Source organism: Strongyloides ratti (assembly GCF_001040885.1).
Source record: "Strongyloides ratti genome assembly S_ratti_ED321, chromosome : 1".
NCBI lineage: Eukaryota > Metazoa > Nematoda > Chromadorea > Rhabditida > Strongyloididae > Strongyloides > Strongyloides ratti.
This window is the reverse complement of record NC_037307.1, coordinates 9969879-9996292: the sequence shown is the minus strand read 5'-3', so window position 1 is coordinate 9996292 and position 26414 is coordinate 9969879. Positions and strand designations below refer to the sequence as shown.

The 26414-nt window shown below is 21.1% G+C and overlaps 5 protein-coding genes across 5 annotated transcripts; 3 read left to right on the top strand and 2 right to left on the bottom strand.

Annotated features, from left to right (window-relative positions):
* Positions 1–1018: 1018 nt before the first annotated feature.
* Positions 1019–3739, bottom strand: SRAE_1000309100 (Nucleoporin, Nup133/Nup155-like, C-terminal domain and WD40/YVTN repeat-like-containing domain-containing protein; the record flags this gene model as incomplete). The annotated part of the gene is made up of 1 exon (XM_024650242.1): positions 1019–3739. One exon carries the CDS (start codon positions 3737–3739, stop codon positions 1019–1021), a length of 2721 nt encoding a protein of 906 aa, XP_024504039.1.
* Positions 3740–9603: 5864 nt separating this feature from the next.
* On the top strand, positions 9604–10998 carry SRAE_1000309000 (G protein-coupled receptor, rhodopsin-like family and GPCR, rhodopsin-like, 7TM domain-containing protein; the record flags this gene model as incomplete). Its single annotated transcript, XM_024650241.1, has 2 exons — positions 9604–10075; positions 10154–10998. 2 exons carry the CDS (start codon positions 9604–9606, stop codon positions 10996–10998), a joined length of 1317 nt encoding a protein of 438 aa, XP_024504038.1.
* Positions 10999–11437: 439 nt separating this feature from the next.
* Positions 11438–15591, bottom strand: SRAE_1000308900 (Pde1c; the record flags this gene model as incomplete). Its single annotated transcript, XM_024650239.1, has 6 exons — positions 11438–11630; positions 11679–12511; positions 12594–13062; positions 14329–14515; positions 15417–15479; positions 15543–15591. The coding sequence occupies 6 exons, from the start codon at positions 15589–15591 to the stop codon at positions 11438–11440; spliced, it is 1794 nt and encodes a 597-aa protein (XP_024504037.1).
* A 4115-nt stretch (positions 15592–19706) lies between these two features.
* SRAE_1000308800 (Hypothetical protein) lies at positions 19707–21034 on the top strand (the record flags this gene model as incomplete). Its single annotated transcript, XM_024650238.1, has 4 exons — positions 19707–19767; positions 19875–20423; positions 20501–20716; positions 20781–21034. The coding sequence occupies 4 exons, from the start codon at positions 19707–19709 to the stop codon at positions 21032–21034; spliced, it is 1080 nt and encodes a 359-aa protein (XP_024504036.1).
* A 1355-nt stretch (positions 21035–22389) lies between these two features.
* On the top strand, positions 22390–26296 carry SRAE_1000308700 (DNA polymerase zeta catalytic subunit; the record flags this gene model as incomplete). Its single annotated transcript, XM_024650237.1, has 2 exons — positions 22390–22483; positions 22530–26296. 2 exons carry the CDS (start codon positions 22390–22392, stop codon positions 26294–26296), a joined length of 3861 nt encoding a protein of 1286 aa, XP_024504035.1.
* Between the last annotated feature and the right edge of the window lie 118 nt (positions 26297–26414).

The following is a 26414-nucleotide window of genomic DNA, read 5'->3' as shown; positions in this document are numbered from 1 at the left end:
ACTTGTTATATTTATTCATCATTTTAGACTAAATTTTATCATTATGATAATGTGCTCATTTTTATATGATTTTTATTAGAAATTTTACTTAAATAAATAATTTTTATAAGCAATAATTTTGATTTTTGTTGAAATTCATAAATTAACGGAATAAATCCTAGACTTTGATTTGATAACTTTGCTTGTATCTATTTATTAACTTTTGAATGTGATATAATATCTATTTTTTTTCAAATTTTATATATATAATTTATTCTTACTTTTTTTTTAGAATTATTTTCACTAAAAGTGCAGCATAATAGGGAATTAATTATTCTAACTATAATAAAAGAAGTATTCGAAAAAACATATAAATTTTTAATATATTTTTTGTTGAAAAAATATTTATACTTATAAAAGTATAATGTTAATATAAACAGTAAATAATTTTAAAATCACCATATTAATAATGATAAATTATAAAAAAGGTCGCTTTTAATAAACTTTGTAAATTTAAAGCCATTATCATTGTAAATATTTTTTTTAATGTTAAAAAATACACATAATTATTTTTCGGTAAATGTTTAGATATTCAAATGTTTTCAAAAGCTTTTTAAGTTAATATAGATTATTTGTTTTAAAAGAAAGAATATTTTAAGAATAATTTTACTAAAAAAAATTTATTATGCGCCTATTAAGTAGGCATTTATTTGTAAAAACACTTGCAAATTTTGCTATTTTAAGTTAACATTAAATTTAAAATACACTATGGTAAATATTATTGAAAAAAAAGTGTACTAACTTGAAAATATTTTCAAATTATTTTTGTTTTAATAGTTATGTCAACGAAATGCAAACTTGACAATAAAATAATCTATAGTTTACTAAAAATCAGTTTACTCTAACGCTTTTACTTATTTGAATATTTGTGTACAAATAAAAAAAATACAAAATTATCACGACCATTTATTATTCTAATAATAAGTTAAGTTAGTCAAAATATACAAGATTATTTACAATTAAAAAAAAAACTATACAATCAATCATGTTCACCATAAAGTTGAACATCAAATTCACGGATAAGATTAACATTTTCTTCATCTTCACAATAACTACTTAATTTTCCAAGAAGAAGGAGCATTTCTTTTTTTGAGTCATTATGACGTCCTACAGCTGTATTGTAAAGACACTGTGCAGCTTTTCCATATTCTTTATTGTCTGCATGACGCATCCAACTAATAGCATCATAAGATTTTAAATAATCATCAACATTAGGACTTTTTTCATTTAATAATTCATTAAACATTTGATTCTCACGATAATAATCATACAATGCTGTTTCAAAGTTTTTAGAAGCAAATTTTTTCTTGTATTTTTCTAATGTAGCAACTTTATCAGACTCATCCAAACCCATTGCATAAGCTATGAGAGTTTGGAAATCAAAATATTTCTCAGCATTAGTTATACCAGCATCAATAAAACCAGTTTCAATTAAATTTCTAATAAGGAAAGAATTAACTGTGTCTTTAACTCCAGCTTGCTCCTCTAAGATAAATTCAATAATTGTAATGTAGTAGGATTTAAATGATTTTAAAACATTACGCCTAGTTGCTACATCTTCAATTATTCCAGACATCATTTTTTGGATATTTAATAAATTTCCAAGAAAACCATGACGTGATGTCCAAGCACGAACTTTAGAAGTTCTTACAACAATTGCCCATTCTTCAGAACGATAAGATTTTATCTGGTCCAAGATGCAAGAGATGATTCCAACAACTTCTAGAATTTTATCAATAACTTCAGAACTTCTGTTATTGTCTTTTAAAAGTGTACTAATGAAAATAGAAGAATAATCAAATATCTCATCAACTTCTGTAACAAACTTGTAAAAAGTTTGAATAACAGATAAAGATTGATCTCTTTCATTTCTCTTATTAACGGCATTATGTATAACTTCATAAATATAAGGAGTTTTTTCAAGAGAAGTGCATTCAAATAAAGCATATGCACACTGAAGAAGTTCCATCATCTCAACAACATCAGCAAGAAATTGTGTCTTTCCTAAACAGACATCTGATTCTAATCCTTGATTCTTAATAAAAGCAATGAAAATCTTACATAAAGCAAGTTTGTCCTCCAATTGTGATTGAATTTGAAGCATATCTTTTGATCTATTTAATTTATTATTTTTTGATTTTGCCAAAACAGGAACTTTTTCGGATGAATTATCGGTTGTTGGTGATGAGTTTACTATATATTTCATCATTCTGGCAACAGCGGATCCACGATCTTCTTGATTTCCAGTTTTTTTAAATTCCTCTAACAAATCAACTTTAGGATCATCCTGATAAAACTGACAAAAATTAAGAAAACCATCATACAACAATTTATATAAAGAATTCTTTGCTCGAGATGGTTTTAAAAGATCAGCCAAATATTCATCCATTTTTTTTGTTTCTACAAATGATGCTTCAAATCCAATAGGAAGTAAACGTATAAAGGCAGGTCCTTCAAGTTCAGCAAAACATACAAGTGAGTCGCCAACAACTTTGTATCCAAAACATTTTTCTTTTACATCCAAATGACAATTGTAAACAATAGAAACTGTTTTAAATGTCTTTGTTTCTATCTTAAAATTTGTAACAACATCCCTACTGTAGATAAATAATCCTGTTTGAGGAAGATAAGCAACTTTAATTTTATCCCAACTATTATTATTTGAAATTGTTTGAACAATAGAAGATGGTAAATTAACTGCAGACAACCAGTCAAAATCAGAAATGCCATTTTGTAAATCATGTGGACGTCCAACCTTTCCAAGATAAAGAGCAACAGAACTGTTAAAAGATGTCTTGGGACGTATTGTAAATAAAAGGTAGACAGAAGAAGAATCTATGAAAGTACAAATAATCTGTGTTCTTGTATGAAGATTATCTGGTTCATCAATGTTTAAAACTCCTTCATAATGTTTAAGAAATTCTTTTGCAACTATGGATCCAGCATCAAATTCCCATAAAACATTAAATTTTCCTACATTATATCCACGTATTGTTGATGATAAGATTTGAATCATTGAAAAATCCTCTGATGAAATATCTTCATTGTCATCAACAAAAAAAGAACTTCTCAAATAGTTATTTTTATCCGCATCGTACTTGAAAAATCTTCTAGAAAACCTACCTGTGAGACGGGTTCTTCCATTAGAATTAATTTTAACAATACTAAGTTTTCCCGTCGCAATTTTTGATCCATTAGCTGATATAAGTGGGACTTGATAAACATCTCCTGATGATGTAGTAATTACAAATGATGGACAATCGTCAACAATTTTATAAAAAACTTCAACAGCAACGTCACCATCCAAGGGCATTGATAAATTAACGCCTTTTTCTTCTAATGATGGCCAAAATCTTACATTTCCTTCAGGTGCAACAACGACGACAGATGGTGTTGCATAGGCATCATTCTTACAAAAAGCAACATGTTTATCAGTAAAAACTAATCCTGTTGTTGGTGCATTAAGTTTATATGCTTGACTTGATTCTGTAGTACCTTTGTCACCAGAATTTTGACCAATAGCTGTGAGATTGTCCTTCCATACATAGAATTCTTTTTCACGTAATGCCCATCCGCAGTTAACTGCAGTATCATATCCAATTATCAGTTCGTTACGGTCAACAATTGAACAAAAAAGACCTTTTATGTGAGTAGGATAGTTAGATAATGATGGTTTCAAATAAACTTGGAGATCTTTCATGATTTCTGAAAAAAAAAATTAAAACCATAAATAATATGAAAATATTTAATTAAAATAAAAGAAAACGATAAAAAAAGCAAGTAAAAACTTTTAAAGTACACTTTAAAAAATGACTACATTAAACTATTAGTTAAAAAAAGGCATTAATTTAAATTTACTATAAATAAAACTTATAAAATTATATATAAATCAACTATAATTATAAAAAATAATATAAAATTAAGTTTTCATAAAGAAAACTAATATTTTCACACTTCAAAAACCAACTACCATTATATAGTCCCATTAATTTTTTATCATTTATAAAAATTTTAGTGACTTAAAGAAAGTTAAATAAGGTTAAAGAAAAAATTTCAAACAATTCTTTCTTACAATCTTTCTAAGACAAAAATTATTATTTAACCTCCAAAAATTGCAAAAAACTTTCATTAATTGTTTTCCACCTAAGACCGCATAACATTTTTTTGTGGGAAAATGTTTACTTTCGTGGATTAATGAGCAAAGAACTGATAACAGTATTTCTAAATTTTAGAGGAAAAAGTGCACAAGTATAATATTTGTTTTCCAAGGAATATGGTATAGTAACTAAATGTTTTATTCTTGATTTCACAACATTATAAAAAAATTATGATGGTAATTTATTTAAAAAAATTTGTTTGGTTTTATTTATCATTGATATTATTTTGAAATGATTATCATAGTTTATCTTTATTTAGCAAAGATTTATTGATAAATTTTGTTTTTTATTCTCTGACTAAGAAAAATCTTTTTTAATGAATTTAACATTTCATAAAGAAGCTTTTAATAACAAAATTTATTATTATATAGTAATAATAAATTAAAAATAATTGACTTTTGAAATATTATTTTTAATAAAACCATAAATTGCTTTGTAATTGAAAGTTTATTAAAATATTATGTATATTTTTGATAATAAAATTTTTAAAGTAATTTTGTTTACAAAAAAAAATCTAATATTTATCATACATATTAGTAATAAAATATTGAGAAAAGCTTTTAACTGACCAATCTCTTATCCCATTTGTTGAAGATTTTAATGTAAAATTTTTATTAATAGCTTTAATAATAATTAAAAGAAAATTAATCTAAAATACAATTAAACAATTGTTATTTATTTTAATAAAAAGGAGAATTAAAACAAAAATTAGCTTAAGGATACATCTATTTTTGAATCATGTTTGTGTATTACATGATAAATTTCAATTGAGAAAGAAATTTTTTAGAAATAGTATATTAAATAAATGTAATTAAGAGTGTATGAAGCCAGGAGATAAAGTAATTTACCAGATACTAAAAATTTGATAACTTTTTGTTGATGAGACACCGAATATGAATGTGACAAGTCAGAAAAATAAAAAATAATAACAGTATACTATTTTCTTGAAATATTTAGAAAATAGGGAATTAAAGAAAAAACGGAGGAGGCAGTGATGAGCCATCATCGAGAAATTTTTTTTTTTCTAAATTATTTTCTCTTGAGGCTAAGGAAATTGGTTTTTTTATGTTATCACTTAGAAAGAAAAAATTAAAGTATTTTTTTTTTTTTTGTAAATGAAAACAGAATAATAAAAGAAAATATAGTAGGTAAGTTGTCATAATAATCACTATCAATGTTGTAATATTACATTCTGTTATTTGTGCTTCTTTTTTTTTTTAATTTAAAAAAAAAAAATAAGTGAACATTGATAAAGTAGGTAAAAAATGTTGGTAATTATTTTCTTTGAATGTGTACTTTTCTTTTTTATTTCATTTATACTCTTTGAAATTTACTTTTTATCAAAAGTGAAATGAAAAGTTTTAATAAAATTTCAATTTTATTAAATGTAGTGTTGGAAAGTTTTTGATATTTGTTTAGAAAAAGAATCTTTAATTGCATATTACAGTTTCGTACTTCATATCATAAAATATCTAAAAAAATAAAATAATAATTGCTTATATTCACATATGTTTATACATATTAATTCTGGATAAACATTTTAAATAAAATAATCTTTATAAAAAGTACAATGGAAATTTGTGTGTTTAACTTTAATCATTTTATATATCAAGTGATGTTATTAAAAAATGCCTTAAAATTTTTTTTAAAAAGGCAATCTTATTGGTTGTGCAAAGAAGAAGTATAAAATAAAAGATTAAAAGTTTTTATCATTTTTTTTTTCTCAAAACAAGAAGATTTATTTGATTTTCTTCATTCAGCTTACGAATATTTATACTTGAATTTCAAAATTTTCTTTATTTTATAATTTCATAGTATTATTATTTAATGCATACATTTTTAGTAATTATTTTTTTTAATATTTATTTCTTTATTTTAAAAGTTTTATCTAATATATATAAATATTATACTAAGAAAAAAAACAAGGAAATAAGTCAAAATCACATGTACTTTTCAGACGATGATAATAATAATAATATTAAGAAAAAAGAGGTGGTGAAAAGTTATTGTAACATGTTTCTACTAACAATAAAATATAATGTCTAAATTAAAGCACGATACTTTCATTTTTAGATATATAATTTTGTTATGGAATATTAAATTTATAATTAATGTTAACATAATATATGTTTTTAAAATTACATTACATTATTATAATTGTGGATAAATAATATGATATTTAATAGATTAAAAATATTAAGTTTATAAATGTCATTTATATTTTCATAGAAATGTTTAAATTATAAATTATTTTTTCTAGTGATTTAATATATTTAAAAATTATTTTTTCTCTTTTATTGAAATAAAGTAGAGAGTAAATTTGATGCAAAATATTTCTTTTTCCAATGACATATTAATATTTTGCATAAATTAATTTTTTATTTTTTTTTCATTGACAAATAAAAAATAAAAATTTTTAAAATAAACATTTATTATAAAAGTATTTTTGATGAAATAAAAAAATCTTTCCATCTTTTTTCATTTTTTTTTTGAAGTCCCTTTTGAATTTATTTTTAAGAAGATTGAGAGATGTTTCTGTTTTGATAAAGATTTATTTTAATAAATCAAAATTTTAATCTTTAACTTATATACTTTTTTTTATATTAATGAATAGATAAATTATCCTTCACTAATAATCCATATTTATATTAGAAATAAATTAGAATGGTTATATTAAGTTATAAATTATAAAGGCAAACAATAGTGCAGGAATGCTCTGATATTTCAGTATTAAAAAAAATAGCATGAATAATAGGAAGACGAAAATTGTACTTCCTTAAACCACTTTGTTATAAAATGTATAGATCATCTAAATGTACTTATTTTTTAAGCATTTGTAAATTTTATATACCAAAAAAAAAAGATAAATTTCTTAGAACGTTTAAAAAATAATTTACTTAAACTATCATTTTAAAATTTAAAATTAAACTTTTAATGTATGATAAATTTATTTTTTCTAATAACATTTTTATAGTATATTTACAAAAAAATTTATTTTTTTTTTAGTTGAAAAAAAAACATTAATTTTTAATTCAAAAAGTTTATTTTTTTTATTTTATGAAAAAAAATATATTTTTTTCTTTTATTAATTGACATATTATGATAATATAATTTTTTTAAAATAACTGATTATTATCTTGTTAATTACATTTTACTCATAATATATTTTTAGAAAAGTAAAGTAAGTAAGAAAAATTTTCTTTTTTAAATTTTCATGCGAAAAATTATGTATATTTTTATTGCTAACGAAGAAATATAATAAAATTTTAGGGGTTTTAGTAAAAAGAAACATATGTACACTTATATTATTAGTATATGTAGAAGTTAAAGGATGGAGGATCTTTAGTTTTACTAGAAAAAGACCATATTCAATTCTAGTATATTTGTTATAATAGAAAATCCTTCCTTGGGGGTTTAATTTTAAACTTTTTATCGTACAAAAAAAAAAGATAGATTGTATTATTACTATCATTTGTTATGTCCATTTTTAAAAATAAAATCTCAATTAAATTTTAAGAATTTTGACAGACACATTTTTGGATAAGATATTTAAAAAAATTTATTTTTTTTCTTTCCAAGTTACAATACATTTATTGTAATTGTTTTTACGATTCTATGAAACATTTATTTATTGCCATATAATTTAATGTTAAAATTTATCATATTAATATCTTTTTAAAAACAAAGATAATTTAGTAGTTATTTTATGGAAAGTTGTAATTTATGCTGTTGATAAAAAAAAAACAAATTTTTAATATACGAGAATGAATATTACGATGTTTTTGTGGATATGAAATAAAATAAATTTATGTAAAGTATAATTTATTATTTTCTTTTTTTTAATAGTAAAAGTCTAATAATTTTTAAATTAACAATACTTTTGTAAATTTTTTAATATTAAAATATAAAAAAATTAGCATATTATTAAAATTCTTTTTAAAATTAGAACTATTTTAACTATTTCTTTTAAAAATTAGTTAATTCATTATTCTGTTTTTTTTTTTGAAAAACAAAACAAAATAACAAATATTTTTAGCTTAATAAAAAAATTTTTTCTCTTTTATTTAATAGAATCTTTTTGATGAAAGCGAAATTACAATCAAAAACGCTTAGCATCCTAATTTAATGTTAATGTTGTGTGTAATTTAGTGAATAGAAAAATAGATAATATATATTTATTTATAAAGCTATTATATTGTAAAAATATAAAAAAAAATGTAGTTATGGTAATTTTTAACCAAAAAAATGAGAAGTTAAATATTTTAATTTGAGGATTTGTTATTATGAAAATAAAAGTTATATTTATATATATAATATATATATTTAAAATATTTTTCATTTATTAAATTACTTTTTATTTATTTCATTACTTTTAGATTATTAAACTTCTTTTACATTAAGGTGTATTGAAGATAATAATAATAAATATATGATATTTATGTATTTCTAAATACTAGCATTCTTATAGATTATTTTATCCTATCTTTATGTTGATGTAATTGGTTCCATTTAATAATATAGATATAAATTAGATTAAATATATATATATATATATATATACTTTTTATTACTATAAAAAATATATATTATTTATAAAATATTATACTAAACACGCAAATTTTGTTCATTTATGTATATATTTTTATATTATTAAAATATTTTTATATAAAAATTTCTAATAATAATAAGTTGATAGCTTTATTCATGAAAAAAAGTACATATCAAAATGAAATATTATATTTAATGATTAAATGCGTAATTAGAATGAAATAAATAGGTCTTTTTTCATTTATTTATCATTTGATGATAATATTAGAACGCTTAATAATATAAATAAAGGATAACTGTTACATTTTAACGATTTATTAATTAATGTTGATTAGAATAAAAAGTTTTTTTTTTAAAGGATTAGTTTATTTGTACTTGTTATTTACTATATATATTTTTTTTCTGATAAAATATCATTTTAAATAATGCCATTATCAATATTCTTTAAATTTTTTAAATAATAAGAATAAAAAAAAATTTTTTTTTATATATTTATTTTAAATAGGTAATAATATAAAAATGTTATTAACTAACAATTTCTTGCACAATAAGGTGGAATATAATAAATAAAATTATTTTGACTTCCAAAATATATACGTAATATACTTTTTAACGACAGAGGTATATATTTTATGTTGACTAATTTTATTCTCATTTTTCTCATTCTTTAAGCTTATGATTATTATTTTATTGCAAATTAGTTTTGCTATATTTATTAAATATATATTAATATTATGCCAATTGTGTTATAGTTATTTTTTTTAGCTTATTTTTGATTATTAATATATTATATATATATATTTTTTGTTATATCATTTTTTTTTGTTTTTTTTTTAGATTTTATATTTAAAGAAAAAATATGGATAATGAAGTTTTGATAGGAAACATAACTAATGGAAATAGTTTCCTTTTAAATAATTTAAAAAATTCAACAATTCCTATTGTGGGTGAAGAACAACTACCAATGGATGAGGGATATCAAAATGGTATTTATAAACAATTTAGATTTTATATTAGATATATTATACCTGTATTTTGTATTATTGGAATATTAGGTAATTCTATGGCTTTAATTATATTAAAAACTAATTATTGGTTAAAAAGATTAACATCAAATGCATATTTAACAATGTTATCTATATGTAGTTGCATTTTTATTTCATGTCTTTTTATTGTATTCACTGATACTGCTATCAATACATGGTCATTTTATTCATCTTGGACTTATGGTTGCAAGTTATTTACATTTTTACCACAATCATCTGATTTTGTATGTAGTTGGATGATATGTTGGGTTTCATTTGATCGTGTACTTATATTATACCGTCCAAGTATGTTTTTAAATTTTTTTTTAAAAAAAAAAAGTATATAATAAATAATAATTAATTTTTTTATTAATATAATTATAGAATTACGAAAATATATTTGTAATAAAAAATTTGCAAATTATGCTATAATGGGAACAATAATAATTGGTGCAACTTTTTATTCATGGTGTTTTTATTTAGCTGATATAGAGTATGACTTTGATGGTAGACCATTTTGTGGATTAAGAAGTGATGAATATGTTTTAGGTATATCATTACAAGATATAGCTAATTTTTTTCTTTTTTTTGATTTAACTGTTTGTACAATACTTCCATCAATATTTATTGTTACTGTTAATTGTCTATCAATATATAGATATAGAGAATGTATGAAAATATATGCATCAGGTGTATTAAGAGTTAGATTTTTAAAAGTTCCAAGTTCAGAGACAAATGATAATAATTTACAAACAGGTGGTGGTAATGGTATTGAAGATTTAACAACACATACAAAAAAAACACTTTTTGGGATGTCAAGTATGGGTGGTGGTAGTGGACAATCAACAACAAATACAAATAAATCAAAAAAAAAAGGAAATAAATTAAAAACATCAGATTTAACTTTAACAAGATCACTTTTAATTGTAACAAGTACATTTATTTGCCTACAACTACCAAATTATGCATTAAGAATTTATCAAAATATTTTTAATATTCCTCAAGAAGATCAACCATTTAATTTTATACTTTTTATGTCTCATATAATTTACTATGCTCATCATGCTGTACTTTTTTATATGTATATATTTTGGTCACCACAAATGAAAAAACAATTGAAACCAACAGCACTTAAATTATTAGAATGTTATTGTTGTAAAGCTGTCCCTGAATTTGGTCATGGACAATCTATACCATATATGAAAAGAGGTGATCGTAATTATATATAATATTCATCTTTTTAATTATTCGGGTTTTTTTTTTTTAAAAAAAAATATATTTATAATAATAATAATATTATTATAAGTATAAAATATATATCATTCATTTTTAATATTTATTATTTTAAAAGAAAAATTTTTTACATTAATAATAAAATTGCTTTTAACTTAATATATTGTTTACAAAAATTTTGTTATTTACAAAAAAAAAACATATATATATATTAGCTGTCTAAAATTATTCATAAAAATGAAATAAAACTTTGAATTAACAAATATAATATTAAAACAAATTATTTTTATTTAGAAAGTATATATTATAAGAAATAATGTATATATTTAATGGAGAGATCTATTATGAAAAAAAAAAAAACTATAAAAATAAAAATGTTCCTGTTAGTATAAAATGATGTTAACATATTACATTAAAAAATGTTTGTTTTTGTGGTTAATTTTTATTTCCACCACTATCATCCTCTTCCTGTGATTTTTTTCTTTCAGCTTCCTCTTTTAAAGCACGTTCCTTCCATATAGATTTATTGTCTTGTAAATGTTTTACCCATGGATTTGGAATTTCAAGTTTACCATAATAATTTAATGGTATACGACGTAAATTATTTATTGGTGAAGATGGACTTTTGCTAGAAAAAAAAAATATATTTAAAAATATTAAAAATATATTAACTTACAGATCAGGTAATGGTGAAGCACTATTAGAAGTACCATTATCATTAACATTTGGAGGAAATAAGCTATCATTAGAAGGTAATGACACTAATGGTTCAACTAATTTATTCAACATTTCACTACAAACAGACATTGTTGGATCAACAATAAAATCAATAAAACCAATTTGTGAATCTGCAACATGAACTGTATGCCTATCACAAAGTGGTGAGTAAGGTAAACCCATACTAGCTTCTAAATCTCCTTGTCTAAAGAATTCTTCTAAAACACCTTCAGTCCATCTATAATGTAAATCCCATGGTTTTGAAGGATGAGATATGTCACAGGCATGGACAATTAAACATAATGCTTTTGTTTTATCTATACCTTCAGGCAATGATAACATATTTTTCATTGTTTTAATTTGAACAAAATGTGTAGACATATCAGTAGCCAAAACAATTTCAATAACCATATTTCTAAATTCTCTAAATTCTTCTCTCGTCATTCTTTCAGTAATATTTTTATCATCCTCTTTAAGTAATCTAAAACAAGATGAGACATGATGATTCTCGAGAACTGAACGATCATTATATAATAAAGCATATTGAGACCCGGATTGTATATGAAAACTGTTTGTATGGCCCGTATGTTCATAATCATGAATCATTGCACCAAAGATTACAGCAAACATTTCTAAATCACCTAAACTTGATGCTAAACCAGTTTGTGATAACATAAAATGTGATGATTGTGTTACATCACAAGCATGGACTATATTATGATAAGGATTATTGTGTCGTGAGTATCCTGCTTCTAATGCCAAAAGATAATTTTCTAATGTCTCATATTTAATCTGTAAAAAGAAGTAAATAAAAATATTTGTAAGATTAAGTTATTTTTATCATGAATAAATAAAATATTTTTATTATGCTTACTTTGAAACGATCTAGGAAACCATATCTATTAAATAATTCAAAACCAACATATTTTAATGCATGACCATCAGTTACTTCATTTAATTTGAAAGAATTGAAATCCCAATCATTAATTTTTGCAAGATATCCTTGAAATTCACTAGGAATTGGACAGGGTATTGTTTGTTGTCTTCTAAAAAGTTTATCAAAAAATATTCCTGTTCTAATGGCATTAGCAACAGATTTAAATTTCGGTTTTTCTCTTTTTGTTTGAACTGTTTGCCTGGTAAATGTTGCAGCAAGCCATTCTCTGACCTCATCTGGTACAGTTTCCGGAGTAACTTCCGCTAAATCATCATCCTCATCACATATTCTTCTAGTTTCATCCATATAAGCTGTCTCCAAAACCAGAGCAGCATATTCAATGTTTCTTTTTAAATCTTCTAATGGTAGTTGCCCGGAATTGAGTTGATGAAGGATGTATCGTAACCTAAAAATAAATAGTTTTTTGATTAGTAAATTTTATATCAATGATAGTTTATTATAACCTGCAAGCATGTTTTCTAAGTATTAACTGATAGAAGCCATATGCATCTCCAACAATCATTTTTTTTTTTTTTTTTAAATTTTTTAATAATATTTATTATTAGTTATAGTTTAAAATTTTTCTACAATAAAAAAAGAAATTTTTTTTAAATATAATGATAATAAAAAAAAGTGAAAGAAATTTTTCCATATAAGGATAAAAATTTTTATCGAAGTATATATTAATAAAAATTATTATCTTCTTTAATAAATCCAAGCTTAACAATTATAATCTTTAATCAACTGGAAATTTTTTTTATATCCTAAATTATTAATAGAAAAAAAAAAAGTGATATGTTAAATAATTTTGAATAAAGAAATAATAAGTGTACTGTGGTTTAAAAAAAGTTCATTAATGAAATAGTTAATAATATAAAAAATAGTCATTTTTACGGTTTTGACATTTTTATTTCTAATATTTTTGATAAAACCACATTATTGTGATAAAATAAAATTCATCATCATCCAATATTTGTATCTATGGTTGTTAATAGCCTGTGAAATGAAGAAGGTGTGTTTGAAGATAGAGATGAAGATGGAGTAAAAAGGTATGTTGTCTAGATATAATGATGACAAGAATATATATATATGAATATATATTATATATATATATATATATTATGATAAAATATGGTTTTAATAATCTTTAAAGGAATAATATATATTTATAAATATATATTTGATAGTTTACATAATGATATATGATAAGAGGTGCAAAATATATACATTTAAAAAATTGTTTATTAAAAATTTTAAGAATATGCAATTAAATAAGAAAATATATTAAAACATATTTTATATTTGATGGAGAATTTTTAACTTCCGGAGGGATTTTAAAAAAGGTAAAAATATGTCTAAATGTCAAAAATAAAGATATTTATCAGTTACGACATCTTTTTTATGTATATATTATAAATAAGTGTAGTGACATTTTAGTGATAAGAATAATTGCAATATATGTGTACTATTTTCAGAGATTATAAAAGATTAATATATTATTTAGTGTTATATTAAGGAAAAAAAAATAACATAAAAGTATATTAAAAATATTATTTTTTTATCACAAATGATTATTCAACATAAAAAAGATGATTAAAAAAAATAATTCCTTTACATATAGCTTCTTATCATTAATATATATAAAAATATTATAAAAAAAAAACAAACATACCGTTTAGCTGTATAAATACCAGCATCACATTTAGTTTCATCATTGTCAAATCTAACAATTTCTTCATTTGTTAAATCTTCACAATTTTTCAAAAATGAAGCCTGTCTTTCTTTTGAAATTTTAACATTTCCTCCAGTTGGTGATCTTTTATATAAAGTAATTGGTCTATTATCTTTAGTATTATCAACTAAAATATTACTCATAATTAGTGAATGTTTTGTAAAAATAAAACAAAAAACTTTATTTTTACTTTTGTTTCACTTTTACTCTCATCAAATTTATAATTAAAATTTTAGATTTCTTCTTAATATATACAATTTTTCAATGGTACATAAAAATGGCATCTGACAATTTTGGTTGTATCAAAAAATTCAATAAATACAAATGAATTTTATACACTTCAAAATTTTTTACATATATATTGAATAGATATGTATAAAAGTTTTTGGACCTACTCCAACTGAAAATTTATATATAATATATTATTTTAAATATATTTATATAAAATAAAATTAGAGTAAAAGATAAAATGAATAAGTACTATATGTAATTTTATTTATATTTACTGTGAAAGGAATGTTTTAAATTATGATAACAAATTTTTTTCTTCGAAAGATTTGGTGAAAAAAAAAAAGTCTAAGAAAATTGAATCTAATTGTATTTTGACAATATGTTAGAATACAAATAAATATATTTGTATTGTTTGGAAAGATAATAATAATAGTGAAAAGACTAAGAAAAAAGACATCCTATTTTGATGAAGCTTGTTAAATATTTGTGTGCCATCTTGAAATAAAAAAGAGGGTTTCTCTTAATCGAGAGTGGAAAAAAAACTCTTTCAAAATTAAGAAAATAAATGTTAAAAAATATTTTAATAATAAATTTACTCTGCCCACAATTTTTTTTTCTTAGTTTGTTATTTTTCTATTTTTATTTATTAAAAACTTTATCCTTTTAATAAAACATATATATATTTATATATAGATATTAGTTAAAATAAAGTTTAATAAAAAAAAAATAAATTTTAATTTTTCTTTTTTGATCAAATGATATATTTTTATTTTAAAAATAAGAAGAAAAAAACTTACCATCTACAACATATTCCTCATCACCACATTGTATTTGGTATCTTTTTTTATCCTCTCCAATACCTAAAAAAAAAAGAAAAATCCCAAAAGGTCAAAATAAGAAAATATAAATAAGATTAAGCCAACTTTTTTTACAACAGCCTTTAAGTCTATTTTTAATATTTGCAAAAACCATCTATAGTGTCTCTCCTTTTGTTCTTTTTTTTTATCAATATTTTAATTAATATATAATTATTAATTAGTATTATTTATCCTAAATATTATTACAAAAAAAATATAAAAATTGAAAATGAATTATATAAAAAAAGACGATAATAAGAATAAAAATTTATGTTTTTTTTTTTCCTATATTTTAAAAAAAAAAAAAAAAGTTTATAAAAAAAATTGAATTATATTATATTTCAATAAACGAATAGGATTTTTAAAAAAAATATATTATAAATTTATAAAAGGATAGAAGTATATTAATTGGACTATATATCAGGGATAATAAATTTATAGAATAGGATAAAAATTTTAACCATCTCTTTTTTGACATATAAATTATAGTAAAATAGAATGCTAAATTACTTTAAAGAGGAGAAACATATAAATGTATATATGTTTCTTGACTTTCTGTAAAAATTATTAACTTTGAATTGTCTATAGTAATGGTTTTTGGGATGTAAAAACTTTTGGAAAGGATAATTAAAAAATATTTTTATTGCCCCTCTTATATGTCAAGGAAATGTGTTCAAAATTAAGATTACTGAGTGATAAGTGATAAATAGAGTTTATTTATTATGATATGGAATAACTTATCATTATCGTGGTTTTTATTTTATGGTTTTTTCTTCCCAAAAATAAGGAATTTTTTTTTTTTTTGAATAAATAATTTTTTTTTTCTTATAAAATTATGTAAAAGTAATGTTATTAGGTAAATAATCTATTTTTACTAAAAAAAAAAGGTTAATATTTTATGTACATAAAGAAACATAGTAAAAATGGCACAAGTACATTTAAAAATATGAAAGTACTTTGTCCTCTAATTGATGATTGATCAATGTTGAAGGTGTTTAAATAAAATTGATAAAAGTAATAAAAATATTATTAGATTGTAATAATTTTTAGTACATAATAAAATAAATATTATCAATATATTATATTATAATGTTAAAATTTATCAAAATGAATAAAGAATGTTTAAATTTTAGTTTATATAATAAAATAATAGATACATTATTTTTGAATACTTAAATAGAAAAAAAAAAAAAAAATAAAGAACGATGTATTTGTATATGTAATATATTAATGTTTTAAAATGATAATAAAAACATATTTTAATTTACCATTTTCTTAACATTATAAGGATTGAAAAGAAAAATGATAAAAAAAAAATGATGATTAAAAATAATTATTAAAGGAAGATGATATTTTTATGTATAATCAAGAATTTTTATATAAATATTTGATATGGTAAGATAAAAATTAAAAAGTTAATTGTAAACATTTTAAAAGAACAAAAAAAAAGAAATATTAAGAAAAGTGTCATTTTCCTGTGTAACTATGTAACTGTTAAACTTTTAATATTAAATAATATGTACCATTTAAAAATAAAATAATGTTAAAAAAAAATATATTATATATAAATATTATATATATAAATTTATATATACATGTAACACATCATTTAAATGAATGTGTTTTTTATTTCCTAAAGAAGTTTTTTGAGATTGATATGCGGTTAATAATATAAATGTTTGTATAAATATGATATAATAAATATATTCTTTTTTTGTACGTTTATGTATATATTTATCTCTGTTTTTTAGTAAAAGTAAAAATGAAAAAAAAAAAAAAACGAAAAAATGAAACATGGGAAAAATTGGACAGTTAATTTTTTATCTGGTTTTGTTTTATTTTATTTTTATATTTGTTTAAACATAAATAGGAGAGAAATTAGTTCTTCATTTTTAGATTTTTTATCATTTAAAAGTAAATTAAACTTTTTATAATACTGTTTTGTTGGTTTATTATATTTATATATTTTTTTTTTCAATTTTTTTTAAGGTTAAAACCTACCAATTTGTGTTGTGCAAGACAATTGTTGCCTCATCTTCATTAACATATTGATGAGATTTATCTCTTTCTATATTTTTAATATAATTTGATATAAATATAATTTGTTAATAGTTTTTGATTAAAATAACATAAGAATAAAAAAGAAGATAGTTAAAATAATTATTTAGATATGTAGTTTCAACATCTATAAAATATAAAAAGAATTATGTAATTTTTTTTGTTAAATAAAATAATGAATATAAATATAAAAAAAATAATTTATTTCTATTCTCTTTAACTACCCTAAAAGTTTTAATAATCTAAAGATAAAGAAGAATGACAAAAAGAAGAAAGTCTTTTTTTTTTAATTTTAAAAATATAAAAATGAATAGAAAGTAATGAAAAATTATTTATTTTTTTTTTATTACCCATAATAATAGTCATTAAAGATAAAATATTTTTATTATTTTATTCTTAATAAAAGAAAACAATATATACCTTTTTATAAAAAAAAAAAAAGATATAATTACAATACAAATGAGAAAAAAAATTTTTTTTTAATAATCCTTAAATTTACGGTTGAAAATTATGTAAGATGATAATAGTTAAATATCAAGTTGATCAGTAAACATTTTTTATTGTTAATTAAATGGTCTTTGTCTTTGGTGGGTGTCTATTGACGGATGGGATCAAAAAATTCTAGTTTATGAAAGTTAAAATAATAATACATTTAAATTTTTCTACTATATTCTATTGTAGACTTTTTTTCTAACTAAATTTTATAAATAAAAAAGTTTATCAAAAGAGGTGAAAGTTATATGTAAGTATACAAATGAAAAAAAAAAGGACAAATAAAATAAATACTCCTATATATATATATAAATGTATATATATATTTTTTTTTTGAAAATAATATAGTAAAAAATTTGAATGACAAAAGAGGAAGGAGGGATGATTATGAAAACATAATATTTTCAGAAAGTAAAAAGGACAAAAGTACAATGTTATTAAAATTAAAAAGTTTTTGGTGTTTGATATCAATTTTATATAGTTTTGATGGATGGTCAAAATATCATTTGATGACAAAAGGAGATTATTTAAAAAAATGTATAATTGATAAACAAATATTATTCTAAAGCTACTTTTTTTTTTGTTACAAACTACTATAAAGATGTATTGTGATAATTTTGAAGCATCTTTTTATCATGTGTTATAATGGAGTAAAAATATTATATACGTTAAATACTATTAATATTTTACCTGATCAAAATATATAAGAAATGATGTTAAAAAATTGAAAAAGTAAGAATAAGAATGACAAAATGTATATGTACTAAGGATAAGGTTTAAAATAAAAAGGGAGAAGTGGGTAATAAGATAAATAAAAATAATATATAAATCAAATTATATATTTTCTTTAATAATTTTTAAAATACTCTTTAATATTATATATCTTTTTATTTTAAAATGTCATTTGATGCTAAGGGGTAAAAAGACAAAATTGGTGATAAAATATATATGTTAATTTTTATATTTTATAACTTATCATAAAAATTTTTACTCCAATATATATATATATATATTTAGATACATATATAATTGCAAAACTTTTTTTTCTAATTTGAAACTTTTTAATATATGAATTTTGTAATTTAGTAACTTTTAATATTTTATTTATTATTGTTTTTTTTTTTTAAAAAAAGTCATTTTTTTTTCTTCAATAAATATTATAATTTTATACAAACATCTATTATTGAAAATGATACTTAATATTTTTTTTTTTTTTGGTAAATGAAACATGATAATAAATAAAATAATATGAAAAAGATTCATTCTTTTAAAAAGTTTTTGTTTATTCTATTATAAAATGAAGATATATGCATATATATAAATATTATACGTAAATATAATTCTTTTCTGGTAATTAGGACGTCAAAAGAAAAAGGAATGTAATTAAATTGTGTTGATAAGTCATACTATAATTGTAGTTATCACAGACAAAAGATGGTATAACTGCCTATTTCGAAAGAATGAATTAAATAAAATATTCTTATATAAATTGTTTAAAGTGTATAGTGATTATATTTACCAGTAGAAATTAAAAGTATTTTATTTCCTTTACTTTTGTTTAATTTCATATACTTAAATAAAGTTGTATATGATTTTTAATAAAAGTTTAATAATTACTAGACAACAAATTAAAAGATTTTTGTATTGATCACAACATATAAATATTTTATAAATCTATATATGGAGGAAAAAAATCTTAAGATACCATGTCCAAGATGGCACTTAGATGATATTTTAAATGGTATGTCTATTATTTAAAATACAAAAAAAATAAATATATAATTATTTATTTTTTTCTTTTTGTTAAAATGATATATTTATATATATCTATCTATATATTTTTTTTAGATGAAAAACTAATAAATAAGGAGGAACCAATAGAAGGATATAATATATATTCATATGTAGTATCATTTAAAGTATTTGGCACTTTATGTACTTATCTAATGATATTGTCATACTTGATTGGTTGGGTTTCTTATACCTGGAATAAGGAAGAACTAAAATATGTTCTTCGTGATAAAGCTCATGTAAAATATGGAAATATGTTTTTTAAATGTCTTAGATATGAAGATGAAGATTATGGTGTAATTCCATCATTATTTAATTTACGACTTTTAGTACCATTTCCAAATTATTTTATGAGAATTTCAGTATTAACATTAATAATAACACGATTTTTTATATCTTATGGTCATCATATTGGAGTAAAGATAAGAAAGGATAAAATAATTACTAAATTACTTCAAAATGATAAAAAAATTGTCAAAAAAGATAAGTTAGAGGATTATAGAAAATTTTATGATAGAATTATTCCTACTATACCAGCAATTTTTGTTTTAGAATTACTTTGTTTTGCCATGGTTCTTATTATTCATCCAGCATTAGATAGTAAATGTAAATTTTATCAAACTTTTTTTTGTTATTCAAAAGATTTCATTTTGATTAATTTTTTTTTTATTTATTTTTTTTAGCAATTTATAAGATATTTTTTATTCTTTATATATTATTTTCAATATGTCACATGATTTTAATTGTCAGAAGTAATATGTATAAATTGGAATACAAGAATTTTGATAGAAATTTATTAGATTGTCAAATGGTATCAGTGATTCTTTATATTGTGTCTAGTCCTATTACAGCTGTCTATCATTTATCATTTACATCGGATATTCTTTGTTCCCCATTAGGTAATAAAATATATAATAAAAATCTATTAATCATAAAAAATAATTTTTATTTTTTATATTTTAGTATCATTATATGTTTTTTTTATGGAATTGATAATGATTATAAGTTATTTTGTCTTTCATATTTCACTAATGTATGATGTCAAAAACATAGATTTCCTTTTTATGGCAACCCAAAATGATATATATTTTGATGTTACAGAAAAATTTGAAGATAAATATTTCCCAGAAATGTATAGAGAATATTGTGAGAAGTATAATATAGAGAAGAATTTTAAAACTGTTAAAGAAAATAACAGAAAGATAAAAAATAATTAATTAAGGATAATGAGTATGTTAAATATTTATATATAATTTTTTTTTTTCTTCCTCTCAATATTCTTTAAAATATCATTTTGTATCTATATATATATAGTAGAAATTTAACTCAAGATTAATATAAGTATATTGGATAGGAAGAAGAAGAAAAAAAAAAAAAACTAATTTCAATACATAATTTGTTTTAATCTATCATAGTTGTTAATACTTTTATGAAATAAGATATATTTTAAAAAGTTTAACCTTTGAATTTGTTATTTAATTCTTTCTTGAATAAACTATTAAGTTTTTCGTGTAATGGCTTTTAATATCAAATAATGATATTTGATATAATGGAAGTATCAAATAAAAATATCTAAATGTATCTAAATAATTCAATTTGTTTTAAATATAATTTGGTGCAAATGTTTTTTTTTTTTTTTATAAATTTCAATAAAGGGAAATAACATTATAGCTTTTAAAAATTAAAGTTATTCTAATAAAAAAATAATCAAAATATAATATATTAAATAAAAATAAAGTTAAAAAAAATATTACTAAAATATATAAAAGATCTTTGATGTTTAGATAAAAACAAAAATATCATATAATATCAAAGTAAATAAAATAAATTTTAGTGATAGAAATCAACTATTATATTTTTTTATCTTTAATTACACAAAAGTAAATCATTTGACATTTCAAGTGACACAAAAACGTTCAGTCATAAGTTTTATTTTTTTGAGTTAAAAAAATATTTATTATAATTAGATAAATCTTAAAAGTTCACAAACACATTAATCAAATTTTAAATTTTTAAAATTTAAAACATGGCAATTTTATAATCTTGTTTTCTGTATATTCTATTTTATCACATCAAAAGTTAGCATATGAAAACTCTTAATTATCACAATGTTGTTGACTATAATTTATTATAAAAATTCATTTATAATGTTTCCATAACTCAATATATCAATGTTAGTGTTTCATTTCTTTTTTAAATATTAATTAATTTCAAACAATTTAAATATAAATAATTAATCAATTGTCAACTTTTGTGTTATATTGAATTAAGAATTTTTATTAAAATTGAATATTAATTCTTTGAAACTATTTAAAGGGAAATCTTTAAGAATTTATTGAATAATTACAAAAAGTTTATTTTTTTAATTTACATAAAAATAACAAACTATAATTTAATTAATAGTCATTTTACAACGAAATTTATTTGTGTAATGTATTACTCAGAAAATATGATTGTACTATTACTTCAAATGGTTATCCAAGGTATGCTTTGATTTTATCACAACTAACTTTTAATGACGACTAACAGTATAACTTCTATCTCCATTAGAAATGTCATTTGTGATTATTACATGGATTGGCCATGTCAATACACAAAATTAATAATAAATAAAATTATTAAACAAAAAGTTCCTGTTATAAGAATGTTTGGTATCTCCAAAGAAGGTAAACTTAGTATTTATGATTATTTTATATATAAGTTATCTAATAGGTCATAAATGTACAGCACATATTCATGGAGTTTTACCTTATATAATTATAAAAGTTGGAGATATAGATCAAACTCAAGCTACTAAAAATATATTTGAATTATTTAAAAAAATAACTAGTACTAACAAAAACCAATGGATTCGTGAAAAAGATATTACTGAACATATTTTTAAAATAGAATTTTTTGAATCTAAAAGTATTTATGGGTATTATCAATCAATGGAGGTATTTGCAAAAATTTACTTTTATAATCCAATTTTATGTAATATGGTATTTATTTCACTACAAAAAATGTCTGATGATAGTTTTGATTTTCAACCATATAATGGAACGATGCCCTATATAAATAGATTTTTTGTTGATTATAATATTTTTGGAATGGATATTGTTGATTTTGAGAAAGTATATTATAGACCTGATAAAGATTGTATTTTTAATCATGGTGGTAAAAGAATAAAGACAGATGAAATTATTATTCCATTATCAATGCTTTCTACTGTTCAAAGAACAGCTTATGAAGGAATAGAATTTGATACTATACCACAAAATATTATTAATAAAAAAGTATTTTTTGATAATATAAGAAATCCAGGAATTGATGCTATTTGGAAAGAGGAGGAAGAAAGATGTTGGATGAGAAATACAAAAATTCCAGAACCAAAAATATTTTCCCATGCTAAAGAATTTGTTTCACGTACAGAAAAAGAAGACTTAAAAGTTTTTGGAGATATTATTAGAAAATTAAGAAAAAATGTTGGAAATCATTTTAATGATACAATAATGAATGCATCTTTAATGGATGCTTCTCAAATTCCTGGAGAAACATCATTTTTCCAAATAGATGATAATATGCGTATTCCTTCACCTTCTCAGATTCCTGTTGGTCAACCATCAGATACAGAGGAGGAGGAAGATGATGATAAAATTAACTATGAAGAAATAATGGATGAAAAGTATGAAGATTCTGATTTTGGTTTTGATCAAGATGTTTATAATATAGAATCATCTGATGAAGATAGAGATTGGGATATGTTAAAAATTATTGATGAAAAAGATTCAAACAAAATTATTTCATTTGATGATAATTTCGATGATTACTATGATTTCAATAATAAACCAAAAACTAAAGGGTTTGATGAAATATTTAAGTATGGTGTTATAATAACACCTGATGGAGAATTATATAGTGAAAAAAAAAATCAGACACAATTTTTTGGAAATATTAGTTTTGCTAATCAAACTATAAAAGAAAAAAAATTTGAAAAAATGGATGTTTGTAAAGAAAAAGAAAAAAATATTTTACAACATAAGTATGACAATAGCTCATTTTTAATAAAAAATTTGTCAGTAATGTCAATGGAATTGATAACAGACTCACGATCTAAAAAATATTCTAATCCCGAGACTGATGAAATTGTTTGCCTATCTTTATGTTTATATAATGATGCATGTGTAAATACTGAAAAGCCTGATTACCAAATATGTCTAATTAATAGAAATTTATTTAAAGATTATGAAGATAATATAAATTTAGATTATATAAAATTATGTACTAATGAAACACATATACTACAATTTACAATGACAATAGTTAAAATACGAAATCCAGATATAATTGTTGGTTATGAAATGAACCGTGAATCATGGGGTTATTTTATTGATAGATGTAAAGTACGAAGTTTAAAAGTAATATCAAAATTATCAAAAATTGAGACAAAAGAAGATTCTGGTAGTAATTTTGTAGAAACTAAATCTTTACCAGAAGGAAGAATACCTTTAAATATTTGGAAAATTGTTAGTAAAGAACATAGTTTAAGATCATACGACTTTCATAATGTTGTTTATAAAGTATTACTAGAAAAATTTCAAAAGATACCTTTTGAAAAAATGTCATCTCTTAAAAATCAAACTTTTTCTATAAAAAAACAAATAATAAAAAATTTACACAAAAGAAATTTATATAATATGAAAATTCTTTCGCATATGGGAACATTAATAAAAACTTCAGAAATGGCAAAAGTATATGGTATACAATTTTTAGATGCTTTAACTAGAGGATCACAATTTCGTGTTGAATCAATGCTTTATAGACAATGTTTGAAAGAAAATTATGTTGGTCCATCTGTTAGTGTGCATAATAGAGTTCAAATGCCATCACCAGAAATTTTTCCTCTTGTCATGGAACCAACCTCTGGAATATATAGAAGTCCAATACTTGTTCTTGATTTTCAATCACTTTATCCTTCAATGTGTATGGCATATAATTATTGTTTTAGTACCTGTTTAGGAAGAATTAATGAATGGGGAAATTATATTGATAATTGTAATGATAAACAATTAGATTTACAAATTGGTGCTTTAAGATATCGTCCAAAAATTGATGATATCATAGGAATAAATAATATTAAAAAAAATTTTCATATCACACCAGTAGGAAGTGTTTTTGTTAAAGAAGGAATAAGAAAAGGTGTCATTCCAACATTGTTGGAAGAATTACTTTCAACAAGGCAAATGATAAAAACTATGATGAAAATATATAAAAATGATAAACATTTATACAAAATTCTTGATGCAAGACAGTTATCTTTAAAATTGCTAGCTAATGTTACTTATGGGTATACTGCGGCAAATTTTAGTGGTAAAATGCCATGTTTTAATGTTTCTGATGCAATTGTTTCAAGTGGTAGATGTACATTAGAAAGAGCTATAACAACAATTGAAACAAAATGTAAAGATTTATGGAGTAATGGTTTAGAAATTGTTTATGGTGATACAGATTCTATTTTTGTTCATGTTCTTGGTAATTGCCCAATGGAGAAAGCTTTTGAAATTGGAAATGAAATTGCTAGACGGATAACAAAAGAAAATCCTTCTCCTGTTGTTTTAAAATTTGAAAAAGTTATGAAACCTTGTGTTTTGTTAACTAAAAAAAGGTATGTTGGTTATTCATATGAAAGTATTGATCAAGAAGAACCTATATTTGATGCCAAAGGTATTGAAAGTGTTCGAAGAGATAATTGTGCATTTGTTTCAAAAGAGGTAGAAAAGTTTTTAAAAATTTTATTTGAAAAAAATATGAATGAAGCTTTATCTTATATTAAAAATCGATTATTAAAAATTGATAAGATTCCTTTTAATCAATTTATAATTAGTAGTACCTTTAGGGGAGAATTTTCACAAAGAGCTGTTGTTCCAGCTAAAAAGATTAAAGAACAACGTGCTCTTATTCATGAAAGATATACTCCATTAATTGGTTCAAGAATTCAGTATGTTGTTAAAGAACCAAATTTAATTGATAAAATTAAAAAAAATAAAAAAAATTTGACAGTAATAGCTAATGTAATTGAACCAGAAGAATTTTTAAATAATGGAAGAATGCGATTAAATTATGATTATTATGTTCAAAATATGTTTCTTCCGGCATTAAATAGAATAACTAATTTAGAAGAAATTGATGTTGTTGTTGAAATACCAATTTATAGAAAAGAATTTTGTGATATCTGTGAAGATGTTTGTGATTATCAATTTGATGAAAGATATGGAAACATTAAATCAGATTGTTTACTTAATCTCATTCAAAAACATTCAACATATACAAGAGGTAAAAAAATAGTATTAAATAAATGTGCTGAATGTATTGGAGAAATTGAAAGTTGTAATACAGCATGTCAAAATTATTCATGTAGTATTAAACAACTTCATATTAAGTTAGATGAGGGTTTAAGAGAAACAGCTCCATATAATGAAGTTATAGTTATTGACGATTAATTTTGTATTGTTTATATTATATTTTAAAGTAAATAAATAATGGCCAATATAGTTTATAGGTAATAAATAATATGTCGTGAAATTTAAACTTGTCAAATATTATTTTAAAAATAATCTT